Genomic DNA, 18,012 nt, shown 5'->3' on the forward strand with positions numbered 1-18,012 from the left:
CTCTCCCTTCGTCGAAGCATGAGGGTCATGTTAGGGATATGGGCATTAGATGTTTAGCAGTCCATGATTAGAGCAAGTGGGAGATTTTTGGTTTAGTGCTCTATGATGTACTGTTATGCGAGCTTTGTTTAGATGCATTTGATGTATTGACACTTTCGGTCTATTTATGGATGGATGAGTGTTTTATTCATTACATATTGTGCATACTTATGTGTTATGAAATCTATGTATTGTTATGAACAGAACTAAATTCCCTAGTCATGTATCATTGTGGGAATAATGATATACTAAGACTAGTATGATGTGTGATTGATGATCATATAGATGATCATAGGTATTGGATACGATCACAATCATAGGTATTCATTGGAGAACGGAATACTGGATTGACCCCCATGAGATTGCCACATGGACTAGCGTCATGACTTGAATCTCATATGGTGGTTCCACGATTGGATTCTAAGACCTAAGATATCTACGGAATCCAACATGAGGAGTTGCGTGCTTTGAATACGACAAACGTCCTGCGTAACAGGAGGACTATAAAGGCGTATATCAGGTACGAAACGAATCATGTGTTGGATTGTAGATAGTCAAGATGAGATTTGTACCTCTCGTAAAAGAGAGAGATATCGCTGGACCCTTCGTATGAGCGAGACTGTAGAAATGTGTGGCCACACTATAGACGAACGTCGTCTATTTCCGACAGTCGAACTCAGTGAACGAGAAAGCAGTCGAATCAGATAAGGTGGTTTGTCCATGCCTTATGTTCGACATATGATATCGCGATACAAAAGGATCATCAACCGGAATCATCACTGGCGTTCGTAAGATCACGAACAAACTCTATTCGAGATAGGTAGTCATAGTGTCTTGCTAGAGACCGCCTATGACTTGTATATCCGGAATAGAGATTTCGGGTTATACTGCTATATCGAATGAGCCTACAGGGTCACACACGCAGGGAAGGACGAAACGCACGAGAAAACGACGGAAAAACCAAGACGGAAGGGTCTGGAACGGACGGACCAGAAGTCCGGAATGGACGGTACGCCAGGTCCAGACGCGACGGTCTGCCAATAGTCGCAGACCATCCATTCTAAGTGTTGGAACGGACGGCCCGCGTTGATAAAGAACTGTCCGTTCTGGCTTGCCTGGAACGGACGGTCCACATGAGCAGACCGTCACGGTCCACGGGAGCAGACCGTCCGTTCTGGCTTGCTGGAACGGACGGTCCACGTGTAATTCTGGACCGCCCGTTCCGGGTTTCGGGTTTTTCGGAAATTAGACCGAATTAGGGTTAAATCACCTTATAAGAATGAGATTAAAAACCCTAATCGTGCAAGAGACTTAGACAGCCGTCTGGTACAGAACTTGGAGAGCTTTTGGTGAGATCCAAAGAGTTCTAAGAGTTCCAAGTCTTGTTTTCTCGAAGCATCAAAACCGAATAGCAGATTTGGGTCCTAGCAGACAAGTTCCAACCGTTGGAATCCATCCCGAGATGTGGATACGTGTAGAGGGCGAGGTATTCTTCCTCTCTTTCGTGATCAGACGAATTCTTCAATTGATACAGGCCCCGGATCGATTGAGGTAAGCGTTCTAACGTTTCTACGAATCATAGAAGCATGGTTCTAGGGTTTATTAAATTTTTGTTTTACATCCGCTGCGCAAACCCTAGAATCGATCTCTTAGGAATAGGATTCGCTCATGAGATCCCAGGAATCCCAACAGAGATTTATGAGCAATCGAAGTCGGACCAGAAACCTGAAATCGCGAACGGACGAAGTGCCCAGTTCCGGTCCGCCGGACCAGGAACTGGTCAGCTCCGGACCAAGTCCGGAAAATTGTTTTAGTCCGCCAGACTGAGCAGAAGAAGCTGAGGAAGCTTGGTCTGACCCGGACCAGAACCTGGTCCGGCAGACCAAGCCTGTTTTGGACCAAAAATGGTCCGGTTGACCAAGGAAGAGGGAGTCGGACCAAGAGAGAAAGAGAAGGCTGGTCCGGGGCTGACCAAACCTGCTCCGCCGGACCAGATCTGTCTCATAACAAACCGACGGCCCAAGGAAGCTGAGCGGACCAGAAGAGAAGGGGATCTGGTCCGGGACTGACCAGGCTTTGGTCCGCCGGACCAGGCTCGGAGAAAAGAGGAAAATTTTTGTTTCGACCGGGAAAAAAGGAAACGACCAACGGGGTTGGCCCGGGCCCGACCAAACTTGACCATGGGCGAACCAAGCTCCCACCAAAGGAGAAAACTTTGTGATTGAGATCAATCGAACCGATCCTTCGCCAAGACATTGCGTGGCATAGTGGGGAGTGCGATATTGAGATACGAGTGACCGTTGTGTGATTGTTTGTGGGTAGAATTGCATGGCGTTGAACGGTAGATCGGTGGGGACCGGATGCCGTGATGCGTATGATTGTACTTAGGGATATATGCACGTTGTTTGCCATGTGTGTAGCTTGCTCGTGTGTACGAGCCAAGCATGAATGTGTTTGTGGATGGTTGTGGACTCAACCATCACCGTCATGGACTTGACGGACGTTTGAGACGCGTTTTAGTCATGTGCGACACGACGGCCAACGTCATGGACTTGACGGGCGTGGATGCGCTCTTAGTCATGGACTTGACTAGGGTATATGGCTGGACCCTATGGTGGACTCCATACGGGGATGTTTGTATTTTCGTTGTGTCATGGACTTGACATCGGTGGTCACGAGACGTGACTAGCGTGCGACTGTGTACGTGTAGTTGCACACGATGCGACTGCCAATGTCACGCGAGTGACGGGCGTGTGATGCGCTCCTAGTCATGCCGACTTGACTAGGGTTTATGGCTAAACGCTATGGTGGACTCCATACGGGTGTGATTATGATTGATGTGATATAAATACGTGTTGTTATTACTTGTTTGTTTCTTGTATGCCATTGTTTTATCACCGTTCTCGCTGAGAACGGGATGACCGGGATCAACCCGGGCTACTCACTAAGCAGTTGTGCTTAGCCCTCGCGGTTTTACGTTTTTACAGATCACGAGGATTACTCCTAGCGCACCAGACGACGACGACCCGAGAGAGACAACATCATGTACGGGATTTACATTTTGGGTTACGGAACTTGTATTCCCGTATTTTGTATGGTTAAATTATAACTATTCGGACATGTATTATTTCGCGATACTGATCGCGTTATATTTCCGCTGCTTACTCTGATTTGAATTAAAATGTTTCTGGATTTCGCAATTCGCTTCCGCTGTTTATTATTTTATTATTATATTGTCCATGTGGCACAGCTCGTATACTGTACACGGGTTACGAGTGTCACACAAAAGGATCATCAATCGGAATCATCACTGACGCTCGTAAGATCACGAACAAACTCTATTCGAGATAGATAGTCATAGTGTCTTGCTAGAGACCGCTTATGACTTGTATACCCGAGATGGAGATTTCGTGTATACTGCTATATCGGATGAGTCTACAGGGTCATACATGCAGGGAAGGATAAATGCACGAGAAAACAACAAAAAACCGAGACAGAGGGTCCAGACCCGACGGACCAGAAGGGCCAGACCTGATGGTCCAGCATGTCCAGACCCGACGGACCATAAGGGTCAGTCCGACGGTCCAGAGGTTGTAGTCCGTCCGTTCCGAAGTGTCTAGAACGGACGGTCCGCATAACCCAGACCGTCCATTCTATTGTGCTGGAACGGACAGTCCATGTGTAAATCTGGACCGTCCGTTCTGACTTTCGGGTTTTTCGAAAATAAATCGAAATTAGGGTTAATCACTTTATAAGAAGGAGATTAAGAACCCTAATAGAGGTGAGCCGAAAAAGTGAACTTCTAAGAGACCACTTTGTGAGCTTTGAGGGTCTAAGAAGTTATCTAAATCCCGTTTTCTCATAGCACATAACCGAATAACAGATTCGGGTCCCAGCAGACAAGTTTCAATCGTTGGAATTCATCCCGAGGTGTGGATACGTGTAGAGGGCGAGGTAATCTTCCTCTCTTTAGTGATTAGACGAACAATCAATTGATACAGGCCCCGGATCGACTGAGGTAAGCGTTCTAAACATTTCTACGAAATCATGCATACTTGGTTTTAGGGTTTTATAGAAATTTTTTGTTTTATATCCGCTGCGCAAACTCTAGAATCAATCTCTTAGGAATTAGATTCGCTGTAGAGATCTCAGGAATTCCCAACACACATGACGTGATAATCGATCGTTTGTCTATATGATTTCTAACACTTTAAGCCTAATGTCGAATTTCCTACCCTCAAAACAAAATCGAAACTAAACATGTTCATAGATATTTATAAATGCATAAAACTTAACAAAATATGCTAGATACCTTATGTGAAATTCTATAACAAAATGCATGTTATCAACACGATCGGTCGATTGTCTACTGATGATTGATCGATCTTGGTCTCAAACTAAATTTCTTAGAAGATACGACCTTTCGATCACCTATTGATGATCGGAGGAAATTGCTTAGTTGACATGATCGATTGATCGTCTACTTACGGTCAATCAATCAACTGATCGTCTGGAACGATCAGTTGATCGTCGTCTAATTTGCACGATCGTTTGAACGAAGAATCGTGATCGGTCGACAAAAACGATCAAGATTTTGAATCATTTCGATGTTTTTAGTGTATATATATAGAGATTTGTGTTTATTTGTGTGAATTCTTGCAAAACCTAAACAAAAACTTTTCATTTCTTTCTTCTCAAATTTCTATGTTGTTGAACGAACAATTCACATTTCTCCTACGAATATCTCAAAAATATATTACAAAATCCAATTTGCTCATTTGAGACGGAATAACATTTTTTGAAAATGACGTCACCTTAAAAAATTTATCCGGTTCCCAAACTTTCTATATCCGGTTTTCATTTTCCTCCAACAGATAATTTAAGCCATGCGTAATTCCATTTTTTTTCAATTGAACCATTGTTTACCACATTTAGCATAAAAACAATGGACAAAACATGACCCTTTTCATAAAACTTAACCTTTTTCACGCAAAACCCCCAAAACAAACATAAGTTTAAAAATGACCATTTTCATAAAATTTAAACATTATTCTTACAAAAAAAAAGAAGTAAATAAATAAACATTAATGGCGGAACCCAGATGAAATCTAAGCTTAGGTTTCAAATTTCAATAAGAGAATCAAAACACGAGCGAACAGACAGAACATTACAAGAGATTGTTCCATCCACAAGAAATGGCACAACCATGACAAAGCTCTGACTGAATACTCAAAAAGAAAACGTATAGAGTATACACACACAAACTACACTACAGGAATCACACTCTTCACGTGAAGCCTCACCATTGCAAACATATCGATACATAGATTTCAATAACCATACTCAAGAGGCAAGCATTTTTTTATATTCTGACTTCTTCGATCTTGAAAAAAACCGTTTTTGATGCAGCCAAATGCATACATACATACATACATACATACATACATACATACATACATACATACATACATACATATATATATATACCCATATAGACTCAGCTCATGAAACTCAAAATGTGAAAAAAATATCAGTTTTTACCCGTTTGCTTCTGATAGAAGGGCAAGAACTTGAGAGTCTGTAAATTTGGACTCTGATGCTATATCTAGAGGGGATTTGCCTTCTTTTGTAGATTGTGGATCTGCTCCCCTGCAAATGTCACCCGAAACACATTTGAGCGATTTTATTATAAGGTTATGTATCCGTATTGAAGGGTTTTGAAGTAAAGATCACAGAGATAAAACGTTAAGATCAAGGATGCAGTCTATAAACAACTCACCTGGCGAGAAGCAATCTTGCAATGGCAGCTTTGCCTCTGAGAATACAACATTGGAGCGGTGTTTGACCATTTGAATCCATTGCGTTTACATTTGCACCACACTGCAGGAGAAGTTCAACCATCCCGATATCCGCCTTCCCGCATGCACAGTGAAGCAATGAGTAACCCTCTAACTCTTCTAAGCTTAATCTGAACAAACCATCCTCAAGCTTCGTCTTCTCGGGTATTAGCATTGCTTTGGCGAGTGTTGATGATGAAGAGACAGAAGATGCTCGGTCATACACGTAATTCACATCCACTTCACTATTCACAATAAGCCGGTAAACAGTTTTCTTGTCGTTAGCACATACCGCCTCCCGAATTTGTTGTGCAACTGAATACGGGAATTCACTGTCTCTTGGTTTCCGAACAAATAGCTTTTCAGCATACTGGCAATGACAAGAAGGTTAATGGCATATATGATAGAGGTTAGCGAATTCTGAAAGAAACAGCATAATGAGTAATATGGATTCCATGGGGAAGGGGAAAAAAGGAAGAAGAAACGAGTTATTTGAAAAGGGCACAGGTTTAAACCTTAGCATGTATGTACTTTTCCTTTATAGATATTGAATCAGCATTGCTGGGTTTGCCAGTGACAAGCAGACGGGAATTATCGAATCTGCACAAACTTTGCGAAAAAACAATCAAAACATGCAGCTGATAAGACCCTTTCTTAATTACGAATTATTTGGATGAGAAGGAAATCAGTTCGATCATAAATTATTGTTTTACCCTGTGAAGCCCGTGTCAACCTGAGCACTCCTTGAATCGAGTAATTCTTCCCAGACAGAGTTTGCAAAGGTGTTTCCAATAGCCTGGAACAAGCTTATTACAGAAGGCTCCCATACTCTTACGTCAAGCGTAAGTGATCTAACCTGTAATGGTAAGACAAAATGTTAGAGTATACTTCAGGATTCAGACCAAATCCGAGGTTGCCAAGGGGTTTGTAATAACATAGAACATAGATATATTTCACTATATGATAGTTTACCTTTGATATGTGCACACCAAGATTACGATGAACACCAGAACACTCGATGCAGACAAGAATTCCGAGATTCAAGGAGGCCCAGTCAGGTTCTGGAGCTCCACAGTCTGCACATTTGTCATTCCCAGAGACTTTTCTCAAAACATCAATGGGCTTCTCACCCTTTAAAATGGACTGTTGTGGCTGAAAGCTTCTCAATGGCCATTCATGATGGTTTCCAGCAAAGCTCCTCTCACATGCATATTCCTCGGTAGCAATATGATCATATTCAGAACTTTCATATGAACTACTTTCACTAGCAGACCGATGGTGACCACCTCCCATTGGACTACCAGGAAGACACTGAAAATCAACCAATAGGGCAATCATAAAAATTGGATAATCAAGAGGCAGAAAGTCATGCAAAAGTCTTTTTAAGAATATTTACCCTCTCGGGGACTTGAGAACTAAGTAACGAGGCAATAACCCCAGTGATCTTTTCTATCCAATCCATTTGATCGAGTGCACTCTCTGCCTACACTGACAAGAATAAGTGAACACAGTAAAAAAAAACTATACCAAAAGTAGCAGCATCAGATAATCAAAGTCATACCTGCAAAGTGTAACTTTTTGAGGGTGAGATGATCCTGAAACAAAACCTCAAATCTGACTGATCAGCATCGACTTTGATTGTCGATGTAAGCAAGTTCACTGTGTGACGGGCCACAGATTTCTCATCATTTACTCCACCATAATTACTAGAAGACAGCCACCTACTCAGAAGTCCAGACCCAAGCTCAGAGCTATTTCTCTGTCCAGAAAGCTGGTTGCCCGATCCCTTAACAATAACAGACAGTGGTTTAGCTAAAGGCAAGAACTTTAACTTCTTAACACCGAAACCATATATACCACATTTCTGCATTATTTTTTTTTTTTGACAAATTAATGGGTAAAGGAAAAATGGAACACTCACAGATGATTTGATACACTGCTTGCGGTAATAATACAGCATTCCCCGGCTATCAAGAACAAAAAACCGTCTTTTCCAATCTCCTCTCAGATTTGAAGATCGTTTGGAGAGATAACCTTGCCGTATTGTCTGAACCTGAAGTATTAAAGGCGCCAAGAATATCAACAGCAGCCTCAGAAAGATGACTCTTTCATATGTGAAAAGACTTTACTGTACCTTGCCCTTTGCAGCAGATTGCATCACCGCTTCTATCATTTTGTGTGAACTTCTACCGATGGTCTGTATACCGTCTCCATTTGGAGATCCGCTAGAGCTATTAGAACACCACCTACTTTCTCTGTCAATCTGCCGTTTATACTCCTGCATCTTTTCGTTAAGTGCTGCCTGTTCATAGTTCGATCTTTCCCTGGATTGCTGGGTATAGGTCAAAACCTGGCTCGAGGAAAAAGAAAGAAGAAAAAAAGAAACGATTAGAGGTATAAGTATGTCGTGAAAAATCAACTTCCTGTTGAAATCAGAATAGTTTGAGAAAGCAATGCATTAAGGATTCATTACTAAGACAAGAGAAGGAAACCACAATAACAGACCTGATTGATGTATGGCTCCATTTGATGTAGTAATTCATACCCCTGAAAACTAAGCATATTCAGACCAAGCAACAAACAATTGGACACTCTTAAGACATTAAAAAGAAACCCCACAACACTTGCCTGTTTGAAGTAACGAAGATGTGCATCCATTGTTCCACTGACTGCTTCAAGAAATTCAAATCTTTTCTTGGCTTCGACATTTGATAGAGCAGTCACCTGAGCATAAAATGTAGGAAGCAGGGGAGGGAGGGGGGAAGAAAGTCACCCGAACAATAGCATGAATACAACAGTAAATGTAGAGGAGATGTAAAAAAACATACAAACAAAGGTCAAATAAAGACACTTACAAAGTTGAACCGAGCTTGCTCAAACGTAGACCTTGCAGTGTGAAGTTCCTGATGTTATCCAAACATTTTAGAGACATACCACAGGAAAATATATACCACAAGGGACCTACAACTGATATAATTTAATTAATTATCCATGCACCATACCTGTTCTAAAGCTGCAGCAATGTCAGTTTTTGTACCTTTCCTCAGAGATAGAAACCTTTCACGGGCCTATGGTATGATGGAAAAGAATTTGTCAATTTACCACTACACGATTTATTTTACAGACATGCTATATCGGTTTAAAACAGAAACTATTAATGGTCTTCCTAGCTACATGACATGATTACCAAATAGTAATTCTGCCAAGAAAAGCAGCCTAAATGTGTACCCGCAAGATGTGTTTAGATTTTTATGCAGCCTTCATTTGAAAATGAAGCACGCATCCAGCTAAAAAGAATCTCTACAATATTTTAAGATGGACAAATATTTTTTGGTGGAGAACTTAGAAATTTTTTAGAAGAACTCTTTTTTTTTCTTGTTCTTGCTTTGCTTGATGATGAAAGCGCAAGAAGTTGTGACAACATAGTGAATAGAAAGGTAAAACAAGCCTAAGCACGGATTGGCACCTGGTCATATATAAGGCTAGCCTTGTCAAAGCGCTTCCGAGCTTCCTGCAATAAGAAATGATCTTTCAAGATTCCATATCCATATATTACCTTATAATTCTAACCAATCTGGGATAGCCACAAACCATATCTTTGGCATTTTGAAGAACAATTGTTCCTTTTTGTTGGCAAGTGAAGTGTCCACACTAATACTTATCCATCTTTTATAGAGTTCCTAATGTGGGAATTGCAACAATTCAAACTGGACAAGGCTAGCATGACTTAGCCAGAACAAAGAACGTCGAGCCAAAGAGTTATTTTGATCCAACAGCAAGAAGAAAGCCATCAGGGTGTACCTTGACCTCGTGCAAATCAATGTTGGCAAACTGGAGCAATCGGTCATTCAATATATGCTCAATCTGAAAATAAGAAGACACTAAATATTTCATAAACTTAATCGACCAAGTCTAATTCATATAAGAGAAAAATATAAATGAATGAAAAAACAGCTGCTGGAACAAAGAAAAACTTTGCATACCTGTGACCTAAGAACTTCCTTATAAGTCCCAATTTCTCTTAATGCGATCGTAAATTTGGTCATTACAGGTCCTGTGCAGCAAGCAGAAGTCAATCAACACTTTTGGCGTAACCTAACTTCGTTTTCAAGTTTTAACTGAATCATTTCTGCCAAGTGAAGCCATGCCGTAATGAGAAGAGAGAGTGAGAGTGTGTGTGTGTGTGTGTGTGATAGAGAGAGAGAGAGAGAGAGAGAGAGGAATGTGGCATTTCTTCGTGTGATTTAAGGTCATGTAATTACATCTAAAAGGAAATCAGCATATGATATGACTGTCTCAGACAACAAGTAGGTGTATAAAGACACACCAAGGGTTGTTCAGAAAAACCAATACCTCCAAAAGCCACACTTATTGGATCATTATGTCCTCCACCAAATGTTTCAAGGGCACTTGCAAAAGCAATGTCTCCATCATACCCCTCGCCAAGCCCTTCACTGCAAGAGGAATGGAGAAAATGTCTCTTTAAGGGAGAAGAAACCGTTAATGCACAACAAAAATCATGTCAGTCCATGCTTAAACTTCAAATCATACGTGTATTTCCGACATCCTTTGTAGAACTTGAGACTCCGTTCCCCTAACAGTTCAGCACTTTCTTCCAAGCTTTGTAACTGTTTCAAAAGAACTTATCAATGTACATATATAGAGAGCCAGATTAGCGAAACCTCGTGCCACAGCTTATGACAAGTGGATTCTCCTTCAAGAATTGGGAACAAATGTACATCAATACAAGGAGAATGGATAAAGAATCGCAATCATTACATATATAACAAAAATTGTAACAAGGGGAAACTAGTAAACCCAAAAATTCAGAAAGACGTGTTTTAGGCTCTCAATGTATCACTCGAAGAACCCTTCAAAGCAGGAGATATCAAACAGAATTTCGAGCTAAGATTGAAAGTTCATTTCTCTTTGGTAAGAACGTGTTTCTGCTTCGCGTGTCATCATCAGTAGAGAAAGTAAGATACCTAAAAGAAACAAAAGAATCTAAGCTAAGTGGACACAAGTTCATCTTAAAATACAGTGCAGCTGTATCCATAAACCCAAACATCTGAATCAGATCAATAGTTTTTCACAGTTCACCATGAACCGTGACTGATCAACAAAGCTGGGAGATGATAGGGTGCAGAATTAAGTTCTTGAACCAATCATTTCAGCGGATTTCTCAATTAAACACCACTGAAAAGCAGAATGGAGTTTTCAGTTAAGCAGAAACAGAAGCAGAGAGATCTCAGAGGAACAGATTGCTAGTTTCTGTATAAAAATGTCAAGGAGCATCTAAAATTACCAAATCTTAATGGCCCCAACATAAGGATTCTTTTTTATAACATAAATCAACAAAGAAACATGCCAAACACACGACGACAAACACAGACAAAAGAAAAGATGGAGGAGACGAAACCTGCTTGCGAAACATAGGAGAGTCATCAAGCTTCGCGAAATGCATTTTGAGTGAAAACCCACTTCCTCGTCTTCACTACAAACACCGATTACCATCACACGGAAACCCGAAAACTAAACCAGCACTTTCACTCTCAGGCGCCATGGATGGCCATAGGGAGAGTGAGATCCTCTCCTCAAGCTCAAAAACATCTGACACGAATCGATTATCTTCAACTAACGTTCTGTGCCAAAGCCCGAGTCGGAAGCTCGAATCCAGCTGAAAGAAGGGTACTTTCCTTTTCCGGAGAAGGGAAGGAACAAGAAACAAGAAACTCGTACGCAAGCCGAGACAAACAATGAAATTACGCCGTTTTGTTACTGTCGGGAGAATCAAGGGTTGCTCGGCAGCGGCTTTCTTCAGAGTAGTCTCTCACACAGACGAAGCGAAGTGTAAAGATGGAGGGGGAGAGAGAGAGAAAGAGAGGGAGAGGGAACACACCAGTGGTCGTCAATCTGAGAAAACGAGGACGAGATGAGTCTCCCACGCGCGTGTGGTGCCCACTCTGTAGTTGCCTTTGCCTTTCCATTGCCTTTGTTCCGGACAGACAGAGTGGTCAGTGCGGTGTAAATGATTATAGGTTTGTTATGTTTTATTTAAACAAAAATATTTATATGAAGTAGGGTTTGATATTGTTTTTATATTCGTACTTGGTTTCATGAAATGAAAAACAATCACTCGATATTCCTCACTACAAATTATCTAACTATTCTGCTCTATTTCCATATCATCCTAAAACTTTTTTTATATATTCTCTAATCGTTTTATTTGATCAATGACAATTAATTTACTTTTCTTTTTTTTCTTTTCATTATTCCTAATTTTAGTTTTAAAAATATAAATCACAAATTCTAATAGATAAATAATGAAGTCTAAAACCTAAAACCTAAAACCTAAATTGTAAATCTAATTCCTAAATCAAAATTCTAAAATAAAAAAAATAGATTATAAATCTAGGTTTTAGATTTTACCGTTTACAGTTTTAGTTTTAGAATTGGTCTACAATTTAAGATTGATTAAGTTTTAGAGTTTAAAAATTGTAGTTTGAATGTTAGAATTGGAGGAGAATTTAAGATTGATTTAGAAACTAGAATCTAAAATGTAGGGTTTATGATTAATGATTTAAGATTTTAGGTAAAATAAAAATATGAAAATAAGAACAGAGAAAAAAATACCAAAGAATTTTTCAGGAAGGAATCCAATGTGAAATTTAACGACCTATTTGGCTGACGTATATTTGGTTTTTTATATTGGCAATATAAAAATAAATACTAACAATTCAATATTTGCCAAAAATTCTAAAGTGAAAAAAAAAAAGCTGTGCGAATAGACAAACTTTATCTGGACAATTGAGCCCCAAACCTTTGAGCTTTTTTCTTTTGACGATTTGCATTTCCTTTTTCATTTCTCCTTAAAAATTACCCCGATGCTTCAATTTTATTTTAATTTTGATTTGGTTATCCAAAAACTGCTATCATATTTTAAATTTCTTATTTTTGTATTGAAAATTTTAATTTGATAAAAGTTATACATATTCAATTTATATATAATTTCCATTCAATTTTTTTAAAAAAACATTTCATTCATTATTTTATTTTTATATTCACAAGAACAAAATAAGGAACAAATCAATTTACTATGTTAACTTTATTTTTTATATAAACTGCCAATAACAAAAATTTTGATATACAGAATACGAAATTGATATTGTCTATATCATAGTCCACCAGATTTGATCATAATGTAATTAATTAAAATACTTAACTAGCATAACCTTTTATAATATGTCTATTCTTACAAGGAAAAATTGATACTTAAACTATTTTTTTTGTAAAAAATCCTTAATTATTTATTTTATCCGAGAATATATAAACTCTTAAATTTTGATAAAAAAAATTACTATATGCAGAGCACGATTTGGTCATATAGGAATACATCATTATGTGGCGTTGTACCGTGTTTACATTGCACGTCCACGGCTAACTATGTCTAATCTACTACCTAAGATAAAAAAAAATAAAAATAAATAAAAAATAAAAGAAATGAAAATACAGTTATTTTTTAATAAAATATAATAGTTAAGTTTTTAAAAAAAAATTAGTGTATGAATTACTTTGTAAAATATGAAAGTGTAGAATTTATCACCACAACAACTACTACTACTACTACTACTACTATTATTATTATTATTATTATTATTATTATTATTATTATTTCTAATAATGGTGGGTGGAGAAAGGGATGAGACAAAAACTCAAGGGGAGGGACAATGACGACCCAACCTTAGCCCAAGGAAATAGAAATAAAGTCATTCATTGTCTTTTTTTTTTTTTTACTTTTCTAAATGTCTTTAGTTTTTAGTTTTAGTATTGGAATTTTCTTGAAGTTTTAAACGATCTGTTCGGAAATAAAGGGGATGTTGATAAGATATTATTAAAAATATTATTAAGATTGATCTCACAAAATCCTTGATTTTTTTTAAATAATACATGAGATCAAACCATTAAATTCCAACGAAAGCCATGAAATCGCCAGTCTATTCAATTCTAAATTACCATTCATAAATTGTTTTGTGAGACTAGAAGATTTTTAGAGGTTGAGTGACTAAAATAATCTTAATTTCAATTATCTCTTATTTTTCGATATTATCTTATTAGTCAAAACTGATATGGCCGAGTTGGTCTAAGCGCCAGATTAAGGGTTTCTCTTAACTCTTGAAGAAAAAAAAACTTACTATACCTAATAGATTTGAGTTGATTTATTTATTTATAACATTTACTGTATCCTATTTTGACAAGATTTACGGTCCACTTCCAATGAACACACATATAAACGGGCCCAAAACAGCCCAGATATACGAATCTTATGATGGGCCAATGCTGGGCCCCATATTAGAAGCTCGATAAAGCCCAGACCAACTAAAATTCAAAAATCAGTATTATTTAATTATACAGGTAAAAAAGGCCTCGAGGTGAAGGGTGTATCCTTTGGGGTTTTGTACGCAAAATATTTTGTTTTCTCAGAAATTCAATCGGAAGAAAAATTTCTCCGATCGTCTCCGATGGCTTCTTCGGGATCCTCCGACGAAGATTTCCGATCTCGCGTCGAAAAAATCTTCGGATCTCTGGCCTTCTCTCGCTCGCCGTCGTCTCCTTCTCCGGCGTCGTTGTGGTCTCTAACCGACGGTGATGTGAAGAAGCGGGAGTGGAAGCGCGACAAGAGCGCTTCGTATGATAGGGATGAGATTCCGTGTGCGTCTTCGTTCGATGAGCTTTTGAAACAGCAGAGGGGCTCGAGGAATGCTCGGAAGCAGTTCGAGGATGAACTCGGTGAAGACGGTGATGATGGTCGGGTGCGTGGAGAAGATGATGAGTTTGGTGATGAATGGAGTATCAGAGCCTCCATTGGCTTAGACCGTACCCTCGATAACGAGGTAAAGCAATTTGTCTCCAAAGTCTCTCCTTTTCTTTTTCAAATCCTTTCGTTATGTCTTTTGATGGTTGTCTGGTCCTTATCTTTTGGGAGGAATGATAGTTGATTGGTCTCATAATGTTATTAGTGTTTGGAATAGTGGGTGCGTCGAGTTAGGTCATTGCTTGAGGGACTATATTGTACAAAGTGTACGAGTGTCTTCAACCTATGGAACTCACTTCAGGATTCAGAAATTTTAATTTGATTCCAGTACAATTCTAGGCATTGGTTTTTATTTTTTTGTTGCATCGAGTTCGAGTTGTGGGGTGTTGGCCTCTTTCTGCTGAATGACATGTGAATAAGACGAGTGACATCATGCAACAAAACGATTAGGAAAGATTCATAGGATTGTTGAGGTTCAGCTAGATTAACCTCCCAGACAATGGTTTCAAAGGATGACGTTAAAATTTGGGTTTTTTTGTTTGGGTAAGGAACATGCCTTCTGTTGAATTGTCTTTCATCGCTCCAGTTCTGCTTATGTGCCTGTTTTCTCCTCTCCCTCAAATTTTATTCAAATGGTTTAAAACTTTGATCTTGGAGCAGGAAGAGGAAGACGAGTATGACAAAGTGGCTTTAGGCAGAGAGAATGCTGGAGAACGTCTGTATATGAAAGATGTCACTGATCTGGGATCTTCTTTAGGTTCCTGGGATACACTTGCTAAATCGTCTGGCAAGATGACCAGGGACCCTCGTGCTATCCACTTTGCTGCAAAACTTAGGCTGAAGGAAGACAAAGCTGAGATTGAAAAATTTAGCCCTTCTCATAATCATAGCTCGGGGAGGAGAGAACCTCATGGAGAATCATCCAAAGAAGATGTTGCGCCAAAACCTATACTGAAAAGGAAGGATAGTAGTTCAGAAGCAAGAGCAAGTAAGCGAGTCAGATTTGATCTCGGCGCACAAAATGATGTTGAAGCAACTACAGCGATGTCTGAAGATATCTCTGCAAGTCCCTGTTCTGATAATTCTGCCTCAGAAAGCACATCCCATCTGGGTAAAAGTGGCAGTCAGATTCCTGATTACTTGATAAATCCTTCGAGATACACCTGTTACAGCTGTGATTCATGTATTGATGCCGATGAGAAGCCCACAACCCAAGAGTACATGGACTTGCCCAAGTTTGTTGAAGAGTCAAAAGCTTCAGAATCAGAATCAATGGAGTCTCCTTCAGCTAATGATCTGAAGAAGGTTACATTTATACCGCAGAAAAGGGCAAAGAACATTAGCAAAGACAATAACAGTAGCGAAGTAAATGGAAGCAGTGAAGAAAAGGAGCTGGAAACCACAAACCAGGCTATCGCAACCATGGGAATTGCTGCGGGAGAGGTAGAAGAAGAGGATGGGCTCGATGCAATGGAAAATGAGGACCCTGAAATAGGCAAAAAGGAGAAGAGGTGCACCGGTTCGAGGAGGCCTGACCGTCGATACCGTGCCAAGAGAAGTTCAGATGAGACTGATGCTTAATGCTTTGCAAAGTTTCGGAATTCTATCCGGTTTTTTTAAATCATGCCGTTTTTTTATCTCGTCGAGGATAGTCCTCTTCTTTGCACGGTGATGGAAAGATTTGTAAAGCATCGGTTTTGGAGATGTGTTTGACAGCAAGTTCAACTACGAGTCTGAAGTTCATCGATGACTCGTCATGTGAATTTCTTGAGTTGACGCACAGTATACAAAAGAAGAAAATAACATTCGCATGTATTCTGACAATTCACCGTATCCCAATCACTTTAGAGGCACGCGATAATCAAATTTATAAAAAAAAAATGTATTCCACCCATCTCGACATCGCGTAGATAAATTGTCCGAACTTATTCAGTTTGCTACAGCTATGTAGTAAAAACAACTGACCTCCAACATGTAATTAGGGGGTGGACGTTTTGGTATTGGGTTCGGTTCGGAAATGGTTCGGTTTGGTTCTTTCGGTTTTACAAAAATAGGTAGTAATCAGTGATTATATTATATTCGGTTTCGGTTCCAATTCGGTTCGATTCCGGTTTTTGGTAAAAAAAAAAATAGATCTTAAAATAATTTTGGGGTTTTTTTATTTTTTAAAATTCGATTCAGTTTCAGAAAAAAAAGATTTCTAAAATTAATACCGTTTGAGAATTTTGAACGGTTTGAATCAGGAAAAATGCCGCATTTTTCGATTCGGTACGGTTCAATTCCGAAGAACCGAACCAAAACACTACCCCTATACGTAACTACATAATCTAAATATATATAGACTTAGGGATCACTCGTGAGCACAAACATGTTTACATACTAAATAATACGCACAAAAAAACAAGAGAGAATCTTCTTCGTAGTCGTTAACGGTAGCTTTGGGCAACACAACCGGAAGAAGAATTCAAAAAAAATATAACTCTAAAAAAAAAAATGGAAGAACTCTTGTAAAAAGATTTACATTCAGAACTCTCTCTGATAAAAGTTGGAATATGACAGATAAAAGGAGCATGAATATTTATAGTCTATAGATACAACTATAAACTATTTATATAAATATCTTGAAAAAGTTTGGACCCTCAAAGAGTAAAACGGAAAAACTAACCAGTTCTATTCACTTGAGAAAAAGTCAAGTACAACTCACTTTTTGTTAGAGCTACTCAACACCCAGATGAAACTCCCCTTGAGTTTCAACTCTCTCTCACAATGAATTCTACCGATAAAAAACCTAACCAACCCAAACGCTCACCAAAGGAATAGAGATTTTTCCATTAGGTCTCCCCCTCAGATCCACGCCCAAACACTCACCAGAGAAAAGAGATTTGCCCAATCGATCTCTCTCTCAAACCCACACTCATTCAAAAGTGAGTGCTCACTCAAAAGTGAGTGCTCACTCACTAACACAAAAACTCTTTTAGTAAAATATGCTTTGCTCTCCGTGAGAACTGGTATGCATTTGCTCTCTCCTTTATATAGGCTCCTCCAGTTCGCCTTAGATCTCCACAAATTGATTTGATAGACTCCTCCTTGATTCTCTTTGATTTCATCTTTATCTCCAAGATCTCATCTTTATCTCTTGTTTGACTCTATCTCTTCAGCCTTTGACCTTATCTCCAAGATCTTATCTTTATCTCAAATCTCCTCAAATCTTCTTGACTTTGATTCTATCTTCATCTCTTCAAGTCAAATCCAAACTTCGTGGCTATATCTCTTCAGATTGCTTTTCATAAAATCTCTCCAAGTGGTTGTCATTGAGTCCATCTC

General features: G+C 39.0%; 2 protein-coding genes across 3 annotated transcripts; one reads left to right on the forward strand and one right to left on the reverse strand.

The window, feature by feature from the left end:
• Positions 1–5,246: 5,246 nt before the first annotated feature.
• LOC104825279 (ADP-ribosylation factor GTPase-activating protein AGD3-like) lies at positions 5,247–11,856 on the reverse strand. 2 transcript variants are annotated; one of them, XM_010557579.2, is made up of 19 exons: positions 11,296–11,856; positions 10,428–10,504; positions 10,230–10,330; positions 9,860–9,930; positions 9,678–9,740; positions 9,343–9,387; positions 8,879–8,944; positions 8,732–8,779; positions 8,505–8,600; positions 8,382–8,423; positions 8,011–8,226; positions 7,798–7,929; positions 7,438–7,662; positions 7,273–7,359; positions 6,849–7,187; positions 6,590–6,732; positions 6,392–6,485; positions 5,819–6,246; positions 5,247–5,688 (listed from the first exon to the last, which is right to left on the reverse strand). In XM_010557579.2, the coding sequence occupies exons 1-19, from the start codon at positions 11,338–11,340 to the stop codon at positions 5,577–5,579; spliced, it is 2,430 nt and encodes an 809-aa protein (XP_010555881.1). In that variant the 5' UTR covers positions 11,341–11,856; the 3' UTR covers positions 5,247–5,576. The 2 variants fall into 2 exon arrangements, with proteins under 2 accessions (XP_010555881.1, XP_010555882.1); XM_010557580.2 differs by having other exon boundaries at positions 6,392–6,476; positions 11,296–11,855.
• Positions 11,857–14,307: 2,451 nt separating this feature from the next.
• Positions 14,308–16,433, forward strand: LOC104825281. The gene is made up of 2 exons (XM_010557581.1): positions 14,308–14,767; positions 15,349–16,433. Exons 1-2 carry the CDS (start codon positions 14,396–14,398, stop codon positions 16,267–16,269), a joined length of 1,293 nt encoding a protein of 430 aa, XP_010555883.1. The 5' UTR covers positions 14,308–14,395; the 3' UTR covers positions 16,270–16,433.
• Positions 16,434–18,012: the final 1,579 nt, after the last annotated feature.

This window comes from Tarenaya hassleriana, unplaced genomic scaffold (genome assembly GCF_000463585.1).
Source record: "Tarenaya hassleriana unplaced genomic scaffold, ASM46358v1 Cleome430, whole genome shotgun sequence".
Lineage (NCBI taxonomy): Eukaryota > Viridiplantae > Streptophyta > Magnoliopsida > Brassicales > Cleomaceae > Tarenaya > Tarenaya hassleriana.